Source organism: Stomoxys calcitrans, chromosome 1, assembly GCF_963082655.1.
Source record: "Stomoxys calcitrans chromosome 1, idStoCalc2.1, whole genome shotgun sequence".
NCBI lineage: Eukaryota > Metazoa > Arthropoda > Insecta > Diptera > Muscidae > Stomoxys > Stomoxys calcitrans.
The window spans coordinates 206,794,796-206,816,876 of NC_081552.1; the positions used below are offsets into that span (position 1 = coordinate 206,794,796).

Here is a 22,081-nt window from a genome sequence, read left to right on the forward strand (position 1 = left end):
ATGTCGTCCAGGCCCATATCCTCCCATTCAGGCCAAAAATAATCAGTGAGCATGATGCGGTGGCATTATCCATTCACAGTAATGTGACGAATGACAACGTCGACGAAGAAGTATGGCCCAATGACGCCGCCGGCATGCAAACCGCAACAAGCAGCTAATTTTGCGAATGAAATGAAACACATGTGGTTTATTCACCTGACCAATAAAGCTTTATTGACGAACCCATTAAACTTGGTCAATAAAGATGATTAACATTCTTTCGGTAGTAAATTTCTATCGACTTAAATTTGAAGTCAATGTAGCCATGTCCATCCGTTTGTTTGTCCGTTCGTCCGTCTCTCTGTCGAAAACGCGCCAACTTTCGAAGGAGTAAAGCTAGCCGCTTGACATTTTGCACAAATAGTGCTTATTGGTGTAGGTCGGTTGAGATTGTAATTGGACCACATCGGTCCATATTTTGGTATAGCTGCCATATAAACCGATTTTGGATCTAGACTTCTTAAGACACTAGAGGGCGCAATTCTCATTCGTTTGGGCTGAAACTTTACATGCGACGTATGATTCAAATCGGCCCATAACTTGATATAGCTGCCATATAAACCAGCCATATAGGGCGGAATTCTCATCCGTTTTGGCTGAAACTTTGCATGAGGTGTATCGTTTTGACTTCCAATAGCTGTGCTAAGTATGGTTCAAATCGGTTCATAACCTGATATAGCTGCCATATAAACCGATCTTGGATCTTAACTTCTTGAGCCACTAGAGGGCGCAATTCCTTTCTGATTTGGCTGAAATTTGGCATAAGATGTTTTGTTATGACTTCCAACAACTGTGCTAAGTATGGTTCAAATCGGTTCATAACCTGATATAGCTGCCATATAAACCGATCTTGGATCTTAACTTCTTGAGCCACTAGAGGGCGCAATTCCTTTCTGATTTGGCTGAAATTTGGCATAAGATGTTTTGTTATGACTTCCAACAACTGTGCTTAGTGTGGTTAAAATCAGTTTATAACCTGATATAGCTGCCATATAAATCGATATTGGATCTTGACTTCTTGAGCCACTAGAGGGCGCAATTCCTTTCTGATTTGGCTGAAATTTGGCATAAGATGTTTTGTTATGACTTCCAACAACTGTGCTTAGTATGGTTAAAATCGGTTTATAACCTGATATAGCTGCCATATAAATCGATATTGGATCTTGACTTCTTGAGCCTCTAGAGGACGCAATTATTATCCGATTTGGCTGAAATTTTTTACAAAGGTTTCTCCCATGACCTTCAGCAAACGTGTCCAATATGATCTGAATCGTTTTATAGCTTCTTGAGCCCCTACAAAGCGCAATTCTCATCCGAATGGACTGAAATATTACCCAATGACTTCTATTGGGTTGCCCAAAAAGTAATTGCGGATTTTGTATATAGTCGGCGTTGACAAATTTTTTCGCAGTTAGTGGCTCTGTAATTGCATTCTTTCTTCTGTCAGTTATCAGCTGTTACTTTTAGCTTGCTTTAGAAAAAAAAGTGTAAAAAAGTATATTTGATTAAAGTTCATTCTAAGTTTTATTAAAAATGCATTGACTTTCTTTTAAAAAATCCGCAATTACTTTTTGGGCAACCCAATACTATGGTGTTCAACATTTAATTCATTTATGGTTCGAATCAGACTACAACTTGATATAGCTCCAATAGCATAACAATTCTTATCCATTATTCTTTGTTTGCCTAAAAAGCGATACCGCGCCAAGAACTCGACAAATGCGATCCAAGGTGATTCGGCCCGGCCGAACTAAGCAGGCTCTTACTTGTTACTATTTTCTCTTGAACTCAATTGTTTTAAGGACTTCTTTTATCAAAAAAAGACTGATTTCATGTGATCTTGTTCTTCTATCATTCCAGGCCTTCCTTATATACGAATAATTCCTAAGGTCACAGCTGTATCTGGTGAAACATTGAATTTGAAATGTCCCGTAGCTGGATATCCCATCGAAGAGATTCATTGGGAGCGTGGAGGACGTGAGCTGCCAGACGATATAAGACAGCGAGTGCAGCCAGATGGATCATTGTCCATATCACCGGTGCAAAAGAATACCGATTCTGGGGTCTACACATGCTGGGCACGCAACAAGCAAGGCCACAGTGCTCGTCGCAGTGGCGAAGTAACTGTTATTGGTTAGTATTTTCCATAGGATTCTTAGAAATACCCCCTTTCAAATTAGACATGCAAAAGGTGCAAGAAATTAAAAATCAAATAATAATTAATTCCAAACAGCTACAAGGAGTTAAGCAATCAACATATTTGGGCGATATGTAGCGTAACGAGTAGAATTTTTTTTTGTGGATAAATCACCCAAAGGAGACTTCATTACAAAGGCGCTATTTTACATTTACTCTTAATGATTTTTTAGTCATTTTTTTTTTGCTTTTCTTTTGTAACAAACCAAAAAAAAAAATAATTGTTAGCCTTTGCAATTATGCGCAGTTCTTGTTTTTTGTCAAGCTTCTATGCCTCATCTAATCTATAATCACAAAAACCCTACACAATACTACCTTAATTCACAGTACCACCGAAACTGAGTCCTTTTCAATCGTCACAACTGCAATTGAACATGGGCGACCGTGCCTCATTGACCTGTTCCGTTGTCAAGGGCGATTTGCCGCTGACCATGGCCTGGCGCAAGGATAATCGACCCATCGATCCCACCCAGCACATGTCCGTTAAGCAAGTGGACCAGTACAACAGCATTCTGGTCATAGAGAATCTGGGCTCCGACCATACGGGCAATTACTCTTGTGTGGTGCGCAACTCGGCTGCCGAAGTGGAAAACTCGCAATCGTTATTGGTTAATGGTAAACAAATGATGCAGTCAATAAAATGACAAAACTTCTATTCTCTTAAGTCACCTAACCCCAACCATCCATTTCTTCTACTGCCCGCCCACCCATTCACCCAACCTTACCCACACCAACACAATTTCCAATTGGTTACGAATTTTATTTACTATTCTGTATGGTAGTCACACAAAACTTTTATCTCTTTTGAACTAAACTTTTATGTATATTAAAAATACAACAACAACAACAACAACAAACAGCAGATCAAAAGATATTGAAATTGAAATGAATGCAAATTCCTATGGCAAATGCGGTTGAGAGACCATTGCATAAAAAGATTTTTTTATTTTATTTATTTTTTTTTTTTCTTGTTTTATGGCTTTAATTAGCAAATGGAAGCCTTTGAAAAAGTTTTACGCAAGAAACAAATTTTTAATGAGATTTTTTGTGAGATATTTTTTTGTATCAGTAACAAAAAAAAAAAAAAAAAGTAAAAATGTAAAACTCACCACCATAATCCTTCATATGTTTAATGCTGCCACTAATGCTGAAGGCCACTGTAGCGCAGAAGTTAGCATGTCGGCCTATGACGCTGAACGCCTGGGTTCCAATCCTGGCAGGAACATCAGTTTCCCCTCCTAATGCTGGCAACATTTGTGAGGTACTATGCCATGCAAAAACTTCTCCCCAAATAGGTGTCGCTCTGCGGCACGCCGTTCGGACTCGGCTATAAAACGGAGGTCCCTTTTCATTGAGTTTAAAATTGAATCGGACAGTGCTCACTAATTTGTGAGAAGTTTGCCCCAGATCCTTCATGGAATGTTCATGGACAAATTTGCATTGCAATACTGCGGATAGCCGAATCTTGGATATCTCAGGTATTTCAAATTTTGTGCTCCTTGCCAATGGTAAGACACTATGGAACTCGAATGAAATAACTTAGGGAGAAGATAAGGAATCTGATAATAATATCGGCGGAGCGGTCATTACACCTAAACGCCCCTACCCCGCCCGCGACACATGGACCGATGTGGACGATACGGGACTTAAATGAGAGGCCTCTGAGTCTGAATATCTTATCACTCATAAAAATGCACCCAAACGGATCGAAACTATATGGCAGACCTATGGGAGTAGATATCCAGTATCTATTGTAGAGGTCGCAAAGTTGCTGGAAGTTGCTACTTGCCAAGTTTGGAACACCAAATCGGAGCAACAATTGTGACTCAAGGGAAATAGGTTTTTATGGCAACTATATCAAGTTACAAACCAATTTGGACCGCCATTAGCACGTCACAGCAACACTTGACTATAAGTCGTGTGCACCAACATCCCATGGTGGTTGGTATAAGCCATGTAGGCCAATCGGAACTATATACGACTCAAATGAACGAGACTTGACCACAGAGAAAAACTTTGTCATTAATATAAAGATGTCCATTTACTGGAGGACCAATGATTGAGGTAGTCATTAATATAAAGATGTCCATTTACTGGAGGACCAATGATTGAGGTAGTCCAGATAAACCTCCACCGTAGCGAGACTGCTAAACACGCTCTGATGGAGAAAATCAGCAAGGGCAGGATTCATATTGCCTTAATTCAGGAGCCATAGACGATCCGGAACAAAGTTTCTGGACTGAACCAGGAAAACAAGGTACTAATAGGGTGCTAATTAGTTGTCCTCTACGGGAAAGGAAATCAGCTCAAGGAAAACCCTGGATGACCGGGGAGATTCGCAATGTCGGGAAAGAGGTCCGCAGATTTTTTAATAGAGCACCTAAGTTTATTGGGATGTGTATACGACTCAGGGAATACAACAAAATTACCAGAGCGGCAAAACGTGCCTCCAGGAAGCTTTTCTGCGAACAGATGGATGGCGTTAATGACGCCACCAAGATGAAAAAGTTTCTCTCAAAAACCCAAACTAAAATTTTAGTAGACGACATGGGAGTGAGAGCAGAGACAATGGAGGACATGTTGAGGCTTTTGATGAAAACACATTTTCCACTGAATACGAAGGGACTCACGGAGACACCGGAATAATTACTTTGAGCGAAGGTTTATAATTACGAAATTTATGGTGAAGGAATCCTTGGGGAGCTTCAAACCAGTTAAGTCACCCGGACCTGATAGAATATTTCCGGCGTTACTACAGAAAGAGGCAGACTATTTGGCGCTTCATCTGGCCAATATTTTCAAAGCGTGCCTAGAACTTGCATATACTCCGAAAGCCCGGCAGGAGGAAGGGTGGTGTTTATACCCAAGCCCGACAAGGCAAGTTATGCGACACCAAAGGCCTACAGACCCATAAGCCTTACGTCCTTTCTACTCAAAACCATGGAACGTATTGTGGACACCATGATAAAGAGTAGGACATCCAGAAGAATCCTTCGATGCCAAAACGCACAACCTGGCGGTATGCATTGACATCGAGGGGGCTTTTAACAATGTGCGGACCGACACACTGATCCAATCCTTAGACAAGTACCGGGTGGATCCGGTCCTCAGAGACTAGATAAACCATATGCTAAGGAATGGCATAAATAAAAGGGAAAATTAGCACAAGGCAAGCAACAGGGGCGCATTTTATCGCCACTCCTATGGGTGACCATCATAAATGACCTATTACGGATGCCGGAGGGATTTGAACCTGTCTGCTATGCAGACGATGTTTTTATCGCCACTCCTATGGGTGACCACCATAAATGACCTATTACGGATGCTGATTGAACCCGTCTGCTACGCAGACGATGTTATAATACTTCTTAGGGGTAAGGATCCGAACGAGCTATACAGAAGGACCGAAAGGGTCTTGCATATGGCGTATGACTGAGCTGGACCCAGAGGTCTCAATAATGACCCAGAGAAGACTGAAATAAGCCTGTTCACAAGGAAGACGAAGGTGGGCCAATTTAACGCACCACGTTTCCTCAATAAGACGATTTCGATATCTGACAAGATCAAATTCTTAGGTGTGATTTTGGACAGAAACTGAATTGGAAGTGTCACATTCAGTAGCGTACTGAGAAGGCTCACAGATATTGGGCCCGAATCCGAGGATAGTCCATTAGACCAATACTTACTTACGCCTCAATAGTTTTGTGGACAGGTATGGAGAAAAAGTGCAACATAAGGACCATACAACAGGTTCAAAGAACATGTTGTCTTGGCATAGGCGGAGCGATGAGAACCACCCCCACTAGGGCACGGGAGACTATTCTAGACATCCGACCCATTGACATACAGATTAAATGTCAGGCAGCCACTGTGGCTATGAGACTTAAGGCGATGGAAGAATGGGTTAAGGAAGTACCTCCTACCATCGCGGTATAATCGAGGCGACGATAGGAAACCTGGAAGGAAAGGAAGAGGTTTCCGATCGTATACCTAAGATGAGCCTTGGAGTCGAGTGCGAGGCACTGCTGCCATCGGCACACTCTTGGATTGACGGAATCCTAGAATTACTATCTGGAAGATTATGTTACATGGATGGATCAAAACTAGAGGACAGAGTGGGCCTGGGGGTATACATTGAGAATCCAGGGACTAAGATCTGTTTTAGACTGTCTGACCATAATACGGTCCTGCAGGCGGAGATCCGGGCAATCACGAAAATCGTGAAGTGGTGTGGCGCTAAAGCGAGGACGTCGATTGTGAACATCTTTACTGACAGTAAAATTGCCATAAGGGCAATAACAACCAGGACGGTGAGGTCACGAACAGTCTTGCAGTGTAAGAAGGAGATTAACTCTTTGAGGATGACAAAATCCGTATCATTTGAGGGTCGGGCAATAACGGAGTAAGGGGGAATGAAAGGACAGACGATCTGGCGGGGAAGGCAAGAGGACTGCCGTCAATAAACTTGGTTAACCCGAAGCCTTTCAGGTCGACGCAGTCCGATTTAAGGGAATGGGCGACGAATGTGCATGCAACATTTTGAAACAGCGAAACGGTCGGTAGGACGGCTAAAATCCTTTGGGGCGAGCCAGATCGTGAGAAGACGAGGCTATTACCGAAAGGAAGCAAGAAGGAGTTCATTTTAGCTACACACGGGACACATAGGACTACGGACTAAAATCGGTGCAGCAACTGATAGCATTTGTAGGGCATGCAGGGAAGAGACATTGGAGCATTTCCTTTGTCATTGCCCGGCTGTCGCGTCTAACAGATACTGGCACTTAGGTGGGGACACAATGTCAGACATGAACTAACTAAGGGGAGTGGTATTGAAAACAATTAAAGATTTTGTAAGTAGCACGGAATTCCTAACTTAAAATTTTCTTTTAGAGGTTACTTTAATGTTTTCAGAGCGCACAACAAGCCGATTACTGGCTAAGGTGTATGTCCATAGTGGCATGAGGCGGATTAATATCTGCGCCTCTTTTTTCAACCTAACCTAACGTTGTATAAAGGCCAAGTTTTAGAAGTCGCCCCCACTCGACACAAATCTCATCCGAACAAGCAGACCGACAGCAATATATGGTACTCCAATAAAGGACCCATGGAAGTAGAGAATAAATCTGATTTGCAAATTTTTCTAGAGGACGCGAATAAAATAAAATTAACAAGTATAAGACCCTAAATTGGAAGATTGGTCTATATGACAGCTATATCCATATAGCATGATGTGACTCACATGTGGGTCGGATGTCGGGAGGCATAAAATCACTCACTATTTCAAATTTCAACGAAATTGGGTAATAAATAAAACTTTTATGAACTTCAGACCCTTAGTCGGCATATCGGTCTATATGACGGCTATATCTAAAAACATTTCGATCTTTACCATATTTGGGTCAGATGGCCTATGATGGCTCACTGATTCAAATTTAAGCGAAATCGGGTAATAAATAAAGCTTTAATGGGCTTCAGATCCTTTATCGGCAGATCGGTCTATATGGCAGCTATATCTAAATATAGTCCCATCTGAACCATATTTGGGTCAGATATTGGAAGGCCTTAAACTACTCACTGCTTCAAATTTCAGCGCATTCGGATAAAAAATAAAGCATTTTTGGGCATTAGACCCTTTATCGGCAGATCGGTTTATATAGCATATGGTCCGGTTTGGCCCGTTCATGAACTTAACCAGCGTGCATCAAAAAGTCGTATCTGTGCCAAACTTATGCTCAATATCTCAATTTTGAAGTCTGTGAAGTGATAACAACAGAGGGACGGAAGGACAGGCACACGGACATCGTTAAATTGCCTTAGAATTTTACGACCATTCGAAATATATATACCTTGTGGGGTCGGAAATTGATATTTCGATGTTTTGCAAACGGAATGACTAAATGAATATACCCCCTATTCTACGGTGGTGGGTATAATAAAATAAAATAAAATAAAATAAAATAAAATAAAATAAAATAAAATAAAATAAAATAAAATAAAATAAAATAAAATAAAATAAAATAAAATAAAATAAAATAAAATAAAATAAAATAAAATAAAATAAAATAAAATAAAATAAAATAAAATAAAATAAAATAAAATAAAATAAAATAAAATAAAATAAAATAAAATAAAATAAAATAAAATAAAATAAAATAAAATAAAATAAAATAAAATAAAATGAAATAAAATAAAATAAAATAAAATAAAATATTAATAAAATAAAATAAAATAAAATAAAATAAAAAAAAAATAAAATAAAATAAAATGAAATGAAATAAAAAAAATGAAATAAAAAAAATAAATAAAATAAAATAAAATAAAATAAAATAAAATGAAATGAAATAAAATAAAATAAAATAAAATAAAATAAAATAAAATAAAATAAAATAAAATAAAATAAAATAAAATAAAATAAAATAAAATAAAATAAAATAAAATAAAATAAAATAAAATAAAATAAAATAAAATAAAATAAAATAAAATAAAATAAAATAAAATAAAATAAAATAAAATAAAATAAAATAAAATAAAATAAAATAAAATAAAATAAAATAAAATAAAATAAAATAAAATAAAATAAAATAAAATAAAATAAAATAAAATAAAATAAAATAAAATAAAATAAAATAAAATAAAATAAAATAAAATAAAATAAAATAAAATAAAATAAAATAAAATAAAATAAAATAAAATAAAATAAAATAAAATAAAATAAAATAAAATAAAATAAAATAAAATAAAATAAAATAAAATAAAATAAAATAAAATAAAATAAAATAAAATAAAATAAAATAAAATAAAATAAAATAAAATAAAATAAAATAAAATAAAATAAAATAAAATAAAATAAAATAAAATAAAATAAAATAAAATGAAATGAAATGAAATGAAATGAAATAAAATAAAGTAAAATAAAATAAAATACAATAAAAATAAAATAAAATAAAATAAAATAAAACAAAATAAAATAAAATAAAATAAAATAAAATAAAATAAAATAACGTAAAATAAAATAAAATAACGTAAAATAAAATAAAATGAAATGAAATGAAATGAAATGAAATGAAATAAAATAAAATAAAATAAAATAAAATAACGTAAAATAAAATAAAATAACGTAAAATAAAATAAAATAAAATAAAATAAAATAAAATAAAATAAAATAAAATAAAATAAAATAAAATAAAATAAAATAAAATAAAATAAAATAAAATAAAATAAAATAAAATAAAATAAAATAAAATAAAATAAAATAAAATAAAATAAAATAAAATAAAATAAAATAAAATAAAATAAAATAAAATAAAATAAAATAAAATAAAATAAAATAAAATAAAATAAAATAAAATAAAATAAAATAAAATGAAATGAAATGAAATGAAATAAAATAAAGTAAAGTAAAATAAATTAAATTAAATTAAATTAAATTAAATTAATTTAGATTAAATTAAATTAAATTAAATTAAATGACATGAAATGACATGAAATTGCATGAAATTACATGAAATGAAATGAACTGAAATGACATGAAATGACATGAAACGAAACGAAACGAAACGAAATGAAATGGAATGAAATGACATGAAATGAAATGAAATGAAATGAAATTGGATTGAAATGACATGAAATGGAATGAAATGAGATGAAACGAAATGAAATGAAATGAAATTACATGAAATGAAATGAAATTACATGAAATGAAATGAAATTACATGAAATGAAATGAAATTACATGAAATGAAAAATACTGTTAGCAATCATTGCACTCATGTGGGAAATTTTGCTATAACATTTCAATTTCAAAATCAATTTATGTTTTATTTTGTATTTTGTAATATTCCTAAGTACTTGTGAATATACATACATAAGTATAAATATATATATATTACCCACATTGAATTTTACGTCAATTAGAATGTTGAAATTTTGTATTCACATGAATGTTTTATTCCAATGTATTTTACATTTTGTTATTGTAATTTTTTTTTTTTTTTTTTTGTAACGACAACTTTTTTCTATCGAATGCACAAAAAGTATTTCGTTTTTATGATTGAAATATATAAAATTCTTAGTGTTAACTTTTCGTTGGAAGCAATCGAAACTGAAGCTAATATTGTTATACAGCAAAAATAGGAATTTTATATATTCTATATTTGTTAACAACTATCCGAAAGACAAAAGCAAAACGAAATACCCGTACTCGAACAATTTATTAAATCTTTGTAATGTTTTTGCCCACTATCTACTATGTATTGTATATCTATATAAAAAATTAAAAAAAAAAAACTTTTTTTCACTCGTGTAGTTGGTAAAGTTTTTTTATGTATTTACAATCTTTTTTTGTCGTTTTAATTTTCACTTTCAATTTGTGTATTCGATTTACTAAAACCACTCTTAATATTACTTAGATATTTATATATTTTTATATGAACATTTTTTCTCTACAACAACAATCTACACCAACTTTATGTAAATATCCACACAAATGAAATGAATCGAACCAACAACTACACTGCGAAGATTTATTTACTCAGCCAAATGCAAAAGGCTTTTTGAGACCTTAAACTGGAATTATTTTTTGACACAAAAAAGTATGAACATAAACGTACTCGTATATAAATCCACAATTTTTGAAAGCGCTGCAGTTAATTGAGAAACAAAAAAAAAACAAACATGAAGAGAAAATTCCTCTTAGATTTAATATAAAACAAATTCTGATTTTTCTACAGCAATAGTCATGGTAGGCATCATAACCACACCACAACATAGCCCCTCGTCGCCAATCATCATCATCATCAGCGGTTTGCAATCATCTCTCAGCTGCCAGAAAGGAGTTTTTTTGTTTGTGCTAAACCACATCATACTCGCCGTGGTCGTGTGATGTGTCTGATGTGTATTGATATCCAGAGATTTAGTTGTTCTTTTTCTTGGTTTCTTTTTTCGGTCTTGTTGCAGTCCCACCCATTATAGAACCATTCGTCTTTCAAGATGGCCTGGCCGAAGGTATGCGAACGCGCACCGTTTGCGGAGTTTCACGTGGCGATCCGCCTTTAAAATTGACTTGGCTTAAGGATGGTGAGCCCCTGCCCGATTTGTTGGGGGCCAATGTCACCATGTTAGATCAGTATTCGTCATTGCTAAGCATACCTTCGCTCTCGGCTTCACATTCGGGCGAATACACCTGCGTTGCCAAAAATCCCGCTGCCGAGATCAAATACAACGCACTGTTGCAGGTTAAAGGTATAGTATACGCTTGACTCATATCCCTGTTGAATCAAAAAAAAAAAAAAACAAAAATGAAAACCATCCACACCTTGAATAAAACAAGGAGGAAAAAAATATTCCACTTTATTATAAAAATATTTTTTATCTTATATTTTTTTTATTTATTTTTCTATACCACTATCCCTTTTGCTTATTTTACTGATCGAAACAATGAGACAATATATTTTTAAGGGATTTTAAAACTAAAGTCGAATCTGTGTCACTAACAAAACTGTTATACTAAAAAAACGTACTTTTTTCATGGGTTAGGATAGGTTGCCATACCACAGAGCATAGTGAAGAAATAATGTCTTCTAGTTTCTCCCGTATAACTACCACCGCAGATATCTCAACGAGATGGCTGAGCAGTTAAAAATTCACCTATTCTGGGTGCCGGGCCACACAGGTATCCCCTGGAATTCTAAAGCGGACGAGCTTGCGAGACTAGGAACTACCTCACACATTCCAGGGAAACTGGAATCTTTGGGAATGCCTCTAGCGACATGTAAGCTAAGTATTCAGGACCCGATCCGAAGGATAACGAATGATAAATTGTCACATAGAGGGGGCTGTGAGCATTCCAATACTATGTGGGCTAATCTAGACTTGAAGAGGTTTAGTATGCTCGCTGGTCTATGTACGAGTATGCCATGGCAATGAGACTCATTCTCCTGTAGGCATCCCATACTGTGTTTTCTCCATTTATATGTAGAGCAGATAGTATGCTGTGGTTCCATACGTTTTTCTAGCGTTATTGCTCAGACTAGCTGAAGCATACGCCTTTTTAATGTGACATCTCCATTCTTTAATAGTTCAGCTGATAATCCATCGGCTGCTGTTGCCTTGTTGTTCTACGGGTTAATACTATGCTGACAACATTCTGTTCTAGACAGTATTCAATACAGTTGTTGTTGTAGTAGCCACCTCGTCCTCTTGGGAACTCATCCAGCTCCTGGTCATTGTTTATTTAAGGGAGCCAATAACTCACTTTGTCATATTGAGTATCATAGACACTCAGTATGTAAGCAAGAGCCGGTGACATCCGGCCCCTCACTGACTGAGACTCTCTTCTCGAAATCACTGATTGTCCGGGACAGTATTTGCAACTACTCTGCATATATACTAAACTTTTTTCTATCCGCAACCTTTGGAGGCGCCCGGTAGCTTTTAGCTAAGCTATCAGGGATAACAATGAACACCACTCAAATCGGAGTTCAAAGTTTTAGCCTGCGTGATACTCAGGCTGGAACTAACTACGACCTAAGTGATTCTATATACCATATTTTTGACTTCAGTAGCATTTCACCATGGATTTTTTGGAAGAGGCGCTAGGTACGCATATCCCTTCTACTAAGATTACAGCTTCTGCACTTCCAGCTTCCGTGCAGTGTTATTTGTTATGGTCACTGGTAAACATACGACTCTTCATTTCTTCATATCCGAAGCAGAGGCGGACCCTACCCCTTGCCCTTATTTTCTAAAAGGGTATATCGGAGATGAGTACATCGATTTAAGCTAAGTTTCTGTGCACCCATGGAGGCCACCGTAGCGCAGAGGTTAGCATGTCCGCCTATGACGCTGCACGCCTGGGTTCAAATCCTGGCGAGACCATCAGAGAAAAAAATTTTTTTTCACCGGTTGTTTTCCTCACCTAATGCTGGCGACATTTGTGAGGTACTATGCCATGAAAAACTTCTCTGCAAAGAGGTGTCGTACTGCGGCTCGCCGTTCGGACTCGGTTATAAAAAGGAGGCCCCTTATCATTGAGCTTAAAACTTGAATCGCACTGCACTCATTGATATGTGAGAAGTTTGCCCCTGTTCCGTAGTGGAATGTTCATGGGCAAAATTTGCATTTTCTGTGCACCCATATGGTAACCCTAAAACTCCAAATTGGTTTATAACCTGGAGTAACGCCCCACCCTAAAACATGCCCAAATAACCAAGTTTTCTGATTGGCACGATATGGGTGGCAAATGAAAGTGTCGGAGTCTCCCAACCCCTAGGACAACATGGGTAAGAGTCAAGTGCGAATCTGGTAAAACAAAATTTGATGTAGAACACTACATCCAAAATTTTAGCCACATTTGACAAAAATTGCGGCTTGTTAGGGCTCAAGAAGTCAAATCGGGAGATCGGTTTATATGGGAGCTATATCCAAATCTGATACGCCCATTTGGAACCCCCAACGACCTACATCATCTGTGTACAATTTAGCTTGCACTACGCGTTCGACTGCTGTCGTAACATGGCTAGATAGACTCAGAACGTCGAGACGATCCAAAATATGTATGTATGACTAGAGTAGTATACCTCCATCCTATGGTGGTGTGTATAAAAACTTGAAAATGAAAAATTCGGCAGAGCCCGGCCGGGATTCGAATCTGGGCACACGAAGCAACAGCGAGAGCCATTGCCGTTGTCTAGCGATCGAAGCCATCAATACAACTTTCAACAGATGTACAGAATCATGCCATGGGAGTAGTGTAATTGTATGGGCAAGAAATCTGCCAAACACTTACATTGGGAAAGAAGCAGCTAGCGGTCATGGTTGTCTAGCATGGGTAATGTGGTGTTTATATGAAAGAGGCGTTTTCGCAATATTTACGATATAAGTACTACATGGCAACGTACGGCCCTTGAAGCCTTCACATCTAATACTCGTATGGTTGAGAAGTCTTCGAACCAAAGACGAAACCCGTCCCATAGCGGTTGGGGTGTGTTGCTATCTCCGGCTTTCCTTTTCTATTTGCTAAGGAAATCTCCGATCATTGAGCTCGTCTCGAAGGAGAAACAAATAAAAATTGAAACAGGGTGCTAAGTTCGACCGGGTCGAATCTTATATACCCTCTTCCCTGGATCGCATTTGTCGAGTTCTTTTCCCGGTATCTCTTTTTAGGCAAACAAAGGATCAAAGATAAGAATTGCTATGCTATTGAAGCTATATCAAGTTATGATCTGATTCGGACCATAATTGAATTGAATGTTGGAGACCATAGTAAAAGTCATTGCGTAAAATTTCAGCCAATTCGAATAAGAATTGCGCCCTTTCGGGGCTCAAAAAGTAAAATAGGGAGATCGGTTATTATGGGTGCTGTTTCAGGCTATAGACCGATTTGGACCGTATTCGACACGTATGTTGAAGGTTATGGAAGAAACCGTTGTTCAAAATTTCAGCCAAATTGGATAATAATTGCGCCCTCTAGAGGCTCAAGAAGGCAAGATCCAAGATCAGTTTATATGATAGCTATATCAGGTTATGGACCGATGTCCACCATACTTAGCACATATGTTGGAAGTCATAATAAAACACCTTATACAAAACTTCAGCCAAACTGGGCCGATTTCCACCATACTTAGCACAGTTGTTGGAAGTCATAGCAAAACACTTCATGCAAAATTTCAGCCAAATCGGATAGGACTAGCGCCCTCTAGAGGCTCAAGAAGTCAAGACCCCAGATCGGTTTATACGACAGCTATATCAGGTTATGGACTGATTTCCACCATACCTAGCACAGTTGTTGGAAGTCATAGCAAAACAGCTCGTGCAAAATTTCATCCGAATCGGATATAATTTGCGTCCTCTAGAGGCTAAAGAATTCAGGACCCAAGATCGGTTTATATGACAGCTATATCAGGTTATGGACTGATTTTCACCATACTTAACACAGTTTTTGGAAGTCATAGCAAAACACTTCATGCAAAATTTCAGCCAAATCGGATAGGACTAGCGCCCTCTAGAGGCTCAAGAAGTCAAGACCCCAGATCGGTTTATACGTCAGCTATATCAGGTTATGGACTGATTTCCACCATACTTAACACAGTTGTTGGAAGTCATACCGAAACACGTCATGCCAAGTTTCAGCCAAATCGGATGACTATTGCGCCCTCTAGAGGCTCAAGAAATCAAGACCCAAGATCAGTTTATATGGCAGCTATATAAAAACTGAACCGATTTGGCCCATTTACAATCTAACCGACCTACACTAATAAGAAGAATTTTTGTCAAATTTCAAGCGGCTAGCTTTTCTCCTTCGAAAGTTAGCGTGTCTTCGACAGACAGAAGGACGGATGGAGGGATGGTCGGACGAATGGACGGATAAATGTACAGACGGATGGACAGATGGATGGATGGACGGACGGATGAACGGATGGATGGACGGACAGATGGACGGACGGATAGACGGACCTACACTAATAAGAAGAATTTTGGTCAAATTTCAAGCGGCTAGCTTTTCTCCTTCGAAAGTTAGCGTGTCTTCAACAGACAGAAGGACGGATGGAGGGATGGACGGACGGATGGGCGGATGGATGGACGGACGAATGGACGGATAAATGAACGAACGGACGGATGGATGGACGGACGGATGGATGGACGGACGGATGAACGGACGGATGGACGGACAGATGGACGGACGGATAGACGGACGGATTAACGGACGGATTAACGGACGGATGGACAGACGGACGAATGGACGGATAAATGAACGGACGGATGGACGGGCAGATGGACGGACGGATGAACGGACGGATGAACAGACGGATGAACGGATGGATGGACGGATAGACGGACAGATGAACGGAAGGATTGACGGACGGATTGACAGACGGATGGACGGATAAATGAACGGACGGATGGATGGACGTACGGATGGACGGACGGATGGACGGACGGATGGACGGACGAATGGACGGATAAATGAACGGACGGACAGATGGACGGATGGACAGACGGACGGACGGACGGATGGACAGACGGACGGATGGACAGACGGAAGGGTGGACGGACGGATGGACCGACTTTCGTTTGTTCTGATTCTGTTGGGTATCCAGATCCTGGAACACTGCTACTAAGATGGGGTGCGTCCAAAGGGACGAATGGACGGATAAATGAACGGACGGATGGATGGACGGATGGACAGACGGACGGATGGACAGACGGAAGGACGGACGGATGGACAGACTGATGGATGGACGGACGGACGGACGGATGGACAGACGGACGGACGGATGGACAGACGGACGGATGGACAGACGGACGGACGGATGGACAGACGGACGGACGGATGGACAGACGGACGGATGGACAGACGGACGGATGGACAGACGGACGGATGGACAGGCGGAAGAATGGACGGACGAATGGACCGACGGACGGACCGACGGACGGACGGACTTTCGTTTGTTCTGATTCTGTTGGGTATCCATATCCAGGAACACTGCTACTAAGATGGGGTGCGTCCAAAGGGATCTACATCAGAGTTGAGTGGGTTTGGCTGGGCAGTTTAACAGGTGACGTGTGGTTCCAGGTCACAATGGTGACCCATATCCTGCACGTCAGCATCAATCCTTGCTCTGTAGGAGTTGAGATGGCTGCATCTGCCGTATCGTAGTTGAGCCGCAACTACTATGGTTTCCCGAGGGAGGTCAATTTCTTCAGCTGTGTGCATTCATTTCAGATACTAATTGTTTTGATTATAATGATGCTACAGATATTTGATTAACTGCATTAATCCTTTAAAAATATATTGCTATCCTCGAAAGGTGTTTAGATCAAAAAACAAACTTTGTGTAATAAAATATATTTTCCCTCATTTCCCCCTTTGAGTTTTTTTTTACCCCATTTAACCAGCAGAAGCTTTTTATGTATAATATTTTTGTGTTTATTATGCTTTCGAAAATATTTCTTTTTTTTTTTAATAAACTTCTCCTAGCTTAGACTTTAAATACCCCCAAAACAGCGAATGAAACCAAATGCTGTCTTTTTTATTAACCAAAAACATGAACTCGCTAAATAAATCTACCAACTGTAACTCTTAATAAATCAATGTGCTTTTTTTATGAACGACTAAAGACCAACCAGAAAAAAAGAAAAACAAAAAAAAAAAAACAAAAATCCAATCAAATAAAAATGTATTAAATCTTTAAATTTAATTTAACCCCGCCCCTAACCCTGTTTGAGAACGCTTTAAGTATACTTAACTATATCCCATCATCCTCTACTGAACCATCCCTAAGTCGCTTTTTGGCACGCTGTGGGTTTTACTTATTAATAAACAGCCGATCACCATCAGGTAACCTTTATTTTGCACTGCTTTAACGCTTCTTATTACTTAAGTTTTATATTTAAAAATTTAAAAATTAAAAAATTACAAATTCTAACAAAACGAAAACAAAAATGAATTTAAATAAAATGAAATAAGTTTAAATATTTTTAGTTTTTATGATTTACATTAACATTAACCACATGTACGAAATTAAAATGTATAAAGTATGGAAAATATTGTAGCGTGCTGAATGATTTAAATATTGAAGGGAATCAAAAAAAAAAAAACAACATCAGTATAGCAAGTAAACAAGGAATAAGTTCAGAAGGGGCGACTTTTAACTCCTAACTTCTATGCGAAGCCAAACGTGAGCGTTTTCGGGGCACCTACATATGTATATTCCGCATATATACTGGAAGATCTTAAAACCAGTAAGAAAAGGCAAATGTCGGGCGGAGCCGACTATATAATACCATACACGTACCCTACAATTATAAATTCGGGCAATAGATATATGTATATGAGAGCTATATCTAAAACTGAACCATCTTTTTTTGAACAGATCATTTGAAAATTGTTTTCACTACGGCCACAAGTGCAAATCGGGCGAAACACGTATATGGAAGCTATATCCAAATCTGATCCGATTTTGATAAAATCTTGCAGATATGTTAAGATCGGTTACAAAACAATCCGTGTCACATTTTGTGCAGATCGGTTGAAAATTGTAATTACTACGGCCATTTATGTGCAAATCGGGCGATACATATATATGGGAGCTATATCCAAATCTGATCCGATTTTGATAAAATCTTGCCGATATGTTAAGATCGGTCACAAAACAATCCATGTCACATTTTGTGCGGATCGATGGAAAATTGTAGTTACTACGACCATTTAAGTGCAAATCGGGCGATACTTATATATGTGAGCTATATTAAAATCTGATCCGATTTCGATGAAATCTTGCCGATATGTTAAGATCAGTAACAAAACAATCTGTGCCAAATTTTGTGCTGATCGGGTGAAAATTGTAGATACTACGGCCATTTATGTGCAAATCGGGCGAAACACATATATGGAAGCTATATCCAAATCTGATTCGATTTTTATGAAATCTTGCCGATATGTTAAGATCGGTTACAAAACAATCCGTGTCACACTTTGTGCAGATCGTAGGTACGTATATTAATGTATATAATGTATCAAAATAGCAGACCCCTTGAAGACTTTTGCAGAAGCTTTGAGGACATCGAAAAAGAAGAGACTATAGAACACTTTCTGTATGTGTGTCCCGCACTAGCAGTTAGAAGAAGTTCCACTTTAGGTTATCAATTATTTGAGAACCTGTCTGATTTAGCGGATGTGAATATTCGCAAGTTATTGGGGTTTTTAAAGCAATCTGGATGGTTCAACAGTGGGAACTTCTTCTGTTCCTGCATAACCACTTATAAGTTCTTTTCCTTTCTTTGCACCTGTAGACAGATTCGTACGTTAAAATACCGTATGATTTGAGGGCATGGGCGAAATGTTATGTTTCGTGAGTCGTAAGTGTCTCGTGAGTCGTGAGTGTCTCATGAGTCGTGATTTTCTCGTGAGTTCTGATTTCACTTACTCACGCTTAAACACGGTCACATACGATCACATGATTAGCTTTGGATCTCACTCACGAATCACATGACTCACGCGTGACACGACAACTAACGACTCTAGCTCGCAATAAATACCCTTGGTCTGCTTGTCCTTGTCTTCGGTCGGGGCATGAGAGAAATTTTATGTTTCGTGAGTCGTAAGTGTCTCGTGAGTGTCTCATGAGTCGTGATTTTCTCGTGAGTTGTGATTTCACTTACTCACGCTCAAACACGGTCACATACGATCACATGATTAGCTTTGGATCTCACTCACGAATCACATGACTCACGCGTGACACGACAAGTAACGACTCTAGCTTGCTATAAATACCCATGGTCTGCTTGTCCTTGTCTTCGGTCGGAGCATGGACACAATTGAGACATGTTGAAAATTTTGGCTTTTATGCGGATTGTGGCTAGCCTCTCATCCACCAGAGTAAAGCTGGAGACAAAGTGTTTCAATCTCCGACTTTCAACATGTCACAGTTTGTGGCGTAGTTACTACGGCCATTTAAGTGCATATCGGCGATACATATATATGGGAGCTATATCTGAATCTGATCCGATTTCGATAAAAATCTTGCAGATATGTTAAGATCGGTCACAAAACAATCCATTGGAAATTTGGTGCTGGTCGGTGGAAAATTGTAGTTACTACAGCCATTTAAGTGCAAATCGGGCGATTCATATATATGGAAGCTATATCCAAATCTGAGCCGATTTTGATGAAATCTTGCAGATATGTCAGGATTGGTCACAAAACAATCTGTGCCAAATTTTTTGCACACCCGTTGAAAAATGTAGTAACTACAGCCTTTTAAGTGCAAATCGGTCGATTCATATATATGGGAGCTATATCTAAATCTGAACCGATTTTTACCCAAATCTATAGCGTTCGTCTTTGACCAACAAAAAGACATGTGCCAAATTTCGTGGCGATTGCACAACAAATACGACCTGTACCTTGATTACAAGAATACACACGGATGGACAGACGGACATGGCTAAATCGAATCAGAAAGTGATTCTTAGACGAACGGTATAATTATCAATGGGTCTAGCTCTTCTCCTTCTTAGCGTTGCAGATTTCGCCAGATTTGCACTTAATGGATCGTAGTTCCAACAAGAAAGAACGTGCGAAGTTTGGCCGGGCCAAATCTTATATACCCTCCACCATGGATCGCATTTGTCGAGTTCTTTGCGCGGTATCTCTTTTTAGGCAAACTAAGAATAATGAATAAGAATTGTTATGCTATTGGAGCTATCTCAAATTATAGGGCGATTCGGACCATAAATGAATTGAACATTGTGTGATATTTCCAAATCTGTCATTGTGTAATATTTCAGTCCATTCGTATAAGAATTGCGCCTTATAGGGTCTCAAGAAGCAAAATCGTGAGATGGGTTTATATGGGAGCTGTATCAAGCTGTAGATCGATTCAGACCATATTGGACACGTATGTTGAAGGTCATGGGAGAAGCCGTTGTACAAAATTTCTGCCAAATCGGATGAGAATTGCGCCCTCTAGAGGCTCAAGAGTAAAGATCCCAGATCGGTTTATATGGCAGCAATATCAGGTTATGTACCGATTTGCGCCATATTAAGCACAGTTGTTGAAAACAACACGTGCATAATTACAGGCAAATCGAATAAGAATTGCGCCCTCCAGTTGCTCAAGAAGTCAAGATCCCAGATCGGTTTATATGGCAGCTGTATCAGGTTATGAACTGATATAAATCATACTCTGCACAGTTATTGGAAGTGATACCAACACAACATGTGCAAAACTTCAGTGAAATCGGACGAGATTTGCACGAGATTTGTCGTTGGCGATTCTAAATGGGCCATATTGGTTCAAATTCGGATATATCCCCCGTATAAACTGACAACCAGGTTTTTCTTCTCCAGACCCTAAAGACTTAAATTTTCATCCGTATTGGCTGAAATTGGGGCTTGGGTTCTGTGCTGAGTATTATACGAATCGGTCTATAAACTGATGCAGCCCCCATACCAACCGATCCCGGGATTTGACTTCTTGAGCCCCTATAGACTTCAATTTTTATTCGATTTGAATAAAATTTGGCACAAGGACTTCTGTTCTGACTTCCAGCATCACTGCCGAGTATGATCCGAATCGGTCTATAAGCTGATATAGCCACCATACAAACCGATCTCCGGATTTGACTTCTTTAGCCTCTAGAAGCCTTAGTTTTCATCCGATTTGGCTGAAACTTGGCAAAAGGACTTCTGTTCTGACTTTCAACTTCAGTGCCGAGTATGATCCAAATCGGTCTCTAAGCTATTCGGTACCCGGATTTGACTCATTCAACCCCTAGAAGCCTTAGTTGTTATCTGATTTGGCTTGAATTTGGCACAAAGACTTCTGTTCTGACTTTCAACATTAGTGCCGAGAGTATTATCCGAATCGGTCTCCTAGGTTATATAGCCCCAATACAAACCGATCGCTGGATTTTTGGCGGAATCCATGGTAATGGCTATCATATCCCACTGTGCGTCTTGAATATGCTAAACCATTCTTTGAGGAATACCGTCAACTTTTAGAACGGGCGAATGTCCCTCTTCCTCACCAATTGAACTTTGTGTGCTCTCAGGGAGCAAAGATATTGGGTTGCCCAAAAAGTAATTGCGGATTTTTCTTATAGTCGGCGTTGACAAATTTTTTCACAGCTTGTGACTCTGTAATTGCATTCTTTCTTCTGTCAGTTATCAGCTGTTACTTTTAGCTTGCTTTAGAAAAAAAGTATAAAAAAAGCATATTTGATTAAAGTTCATTCTAAGTTTTATTAAAAATGCATTTACTTTCTTTTAAAAAAAATCCGCAATTACTTTTTGGGCAACCCAATACATGCAATGAGCTTCTTTGCGATATTTTGTTGATCTTGC

The 22,081-nt window shown here is 38.0% G+C and overlaps 1 protein-coding gene across 4 annotated transcripts in view; it reads left to right on the plus strand.

Annotated features, from left to right (window-relative positions):
- LOC106091818 (cell adhesion molecule Dscam2) overlaps nt 1-22,081 on the plus strand; it is a 113,145-nt gene that overhangs the window by 22,357 nt on the left and 68,707 nt on the right. For 3 of the 4 annotated variants that reach the window (XM_059370046.1, XM_059369985.1, XM_059370058.1), the window contains exons 4-5: nt 1,900-2,172; nt 11,191-11,475. In XM_059370046.1, the coding sequence (XP_059226029.1) occupies nt 1,900-2,172; nt 11,191-11,475 (558 nt within the window). Of the gene's footprint in view, nt 1-1,899; nt 2,851-11,190; nt 11,476-22,081 lie in introns of those variants that run through there. The other variant, XM_059370019.1, reaches the window with a different exon arrangement.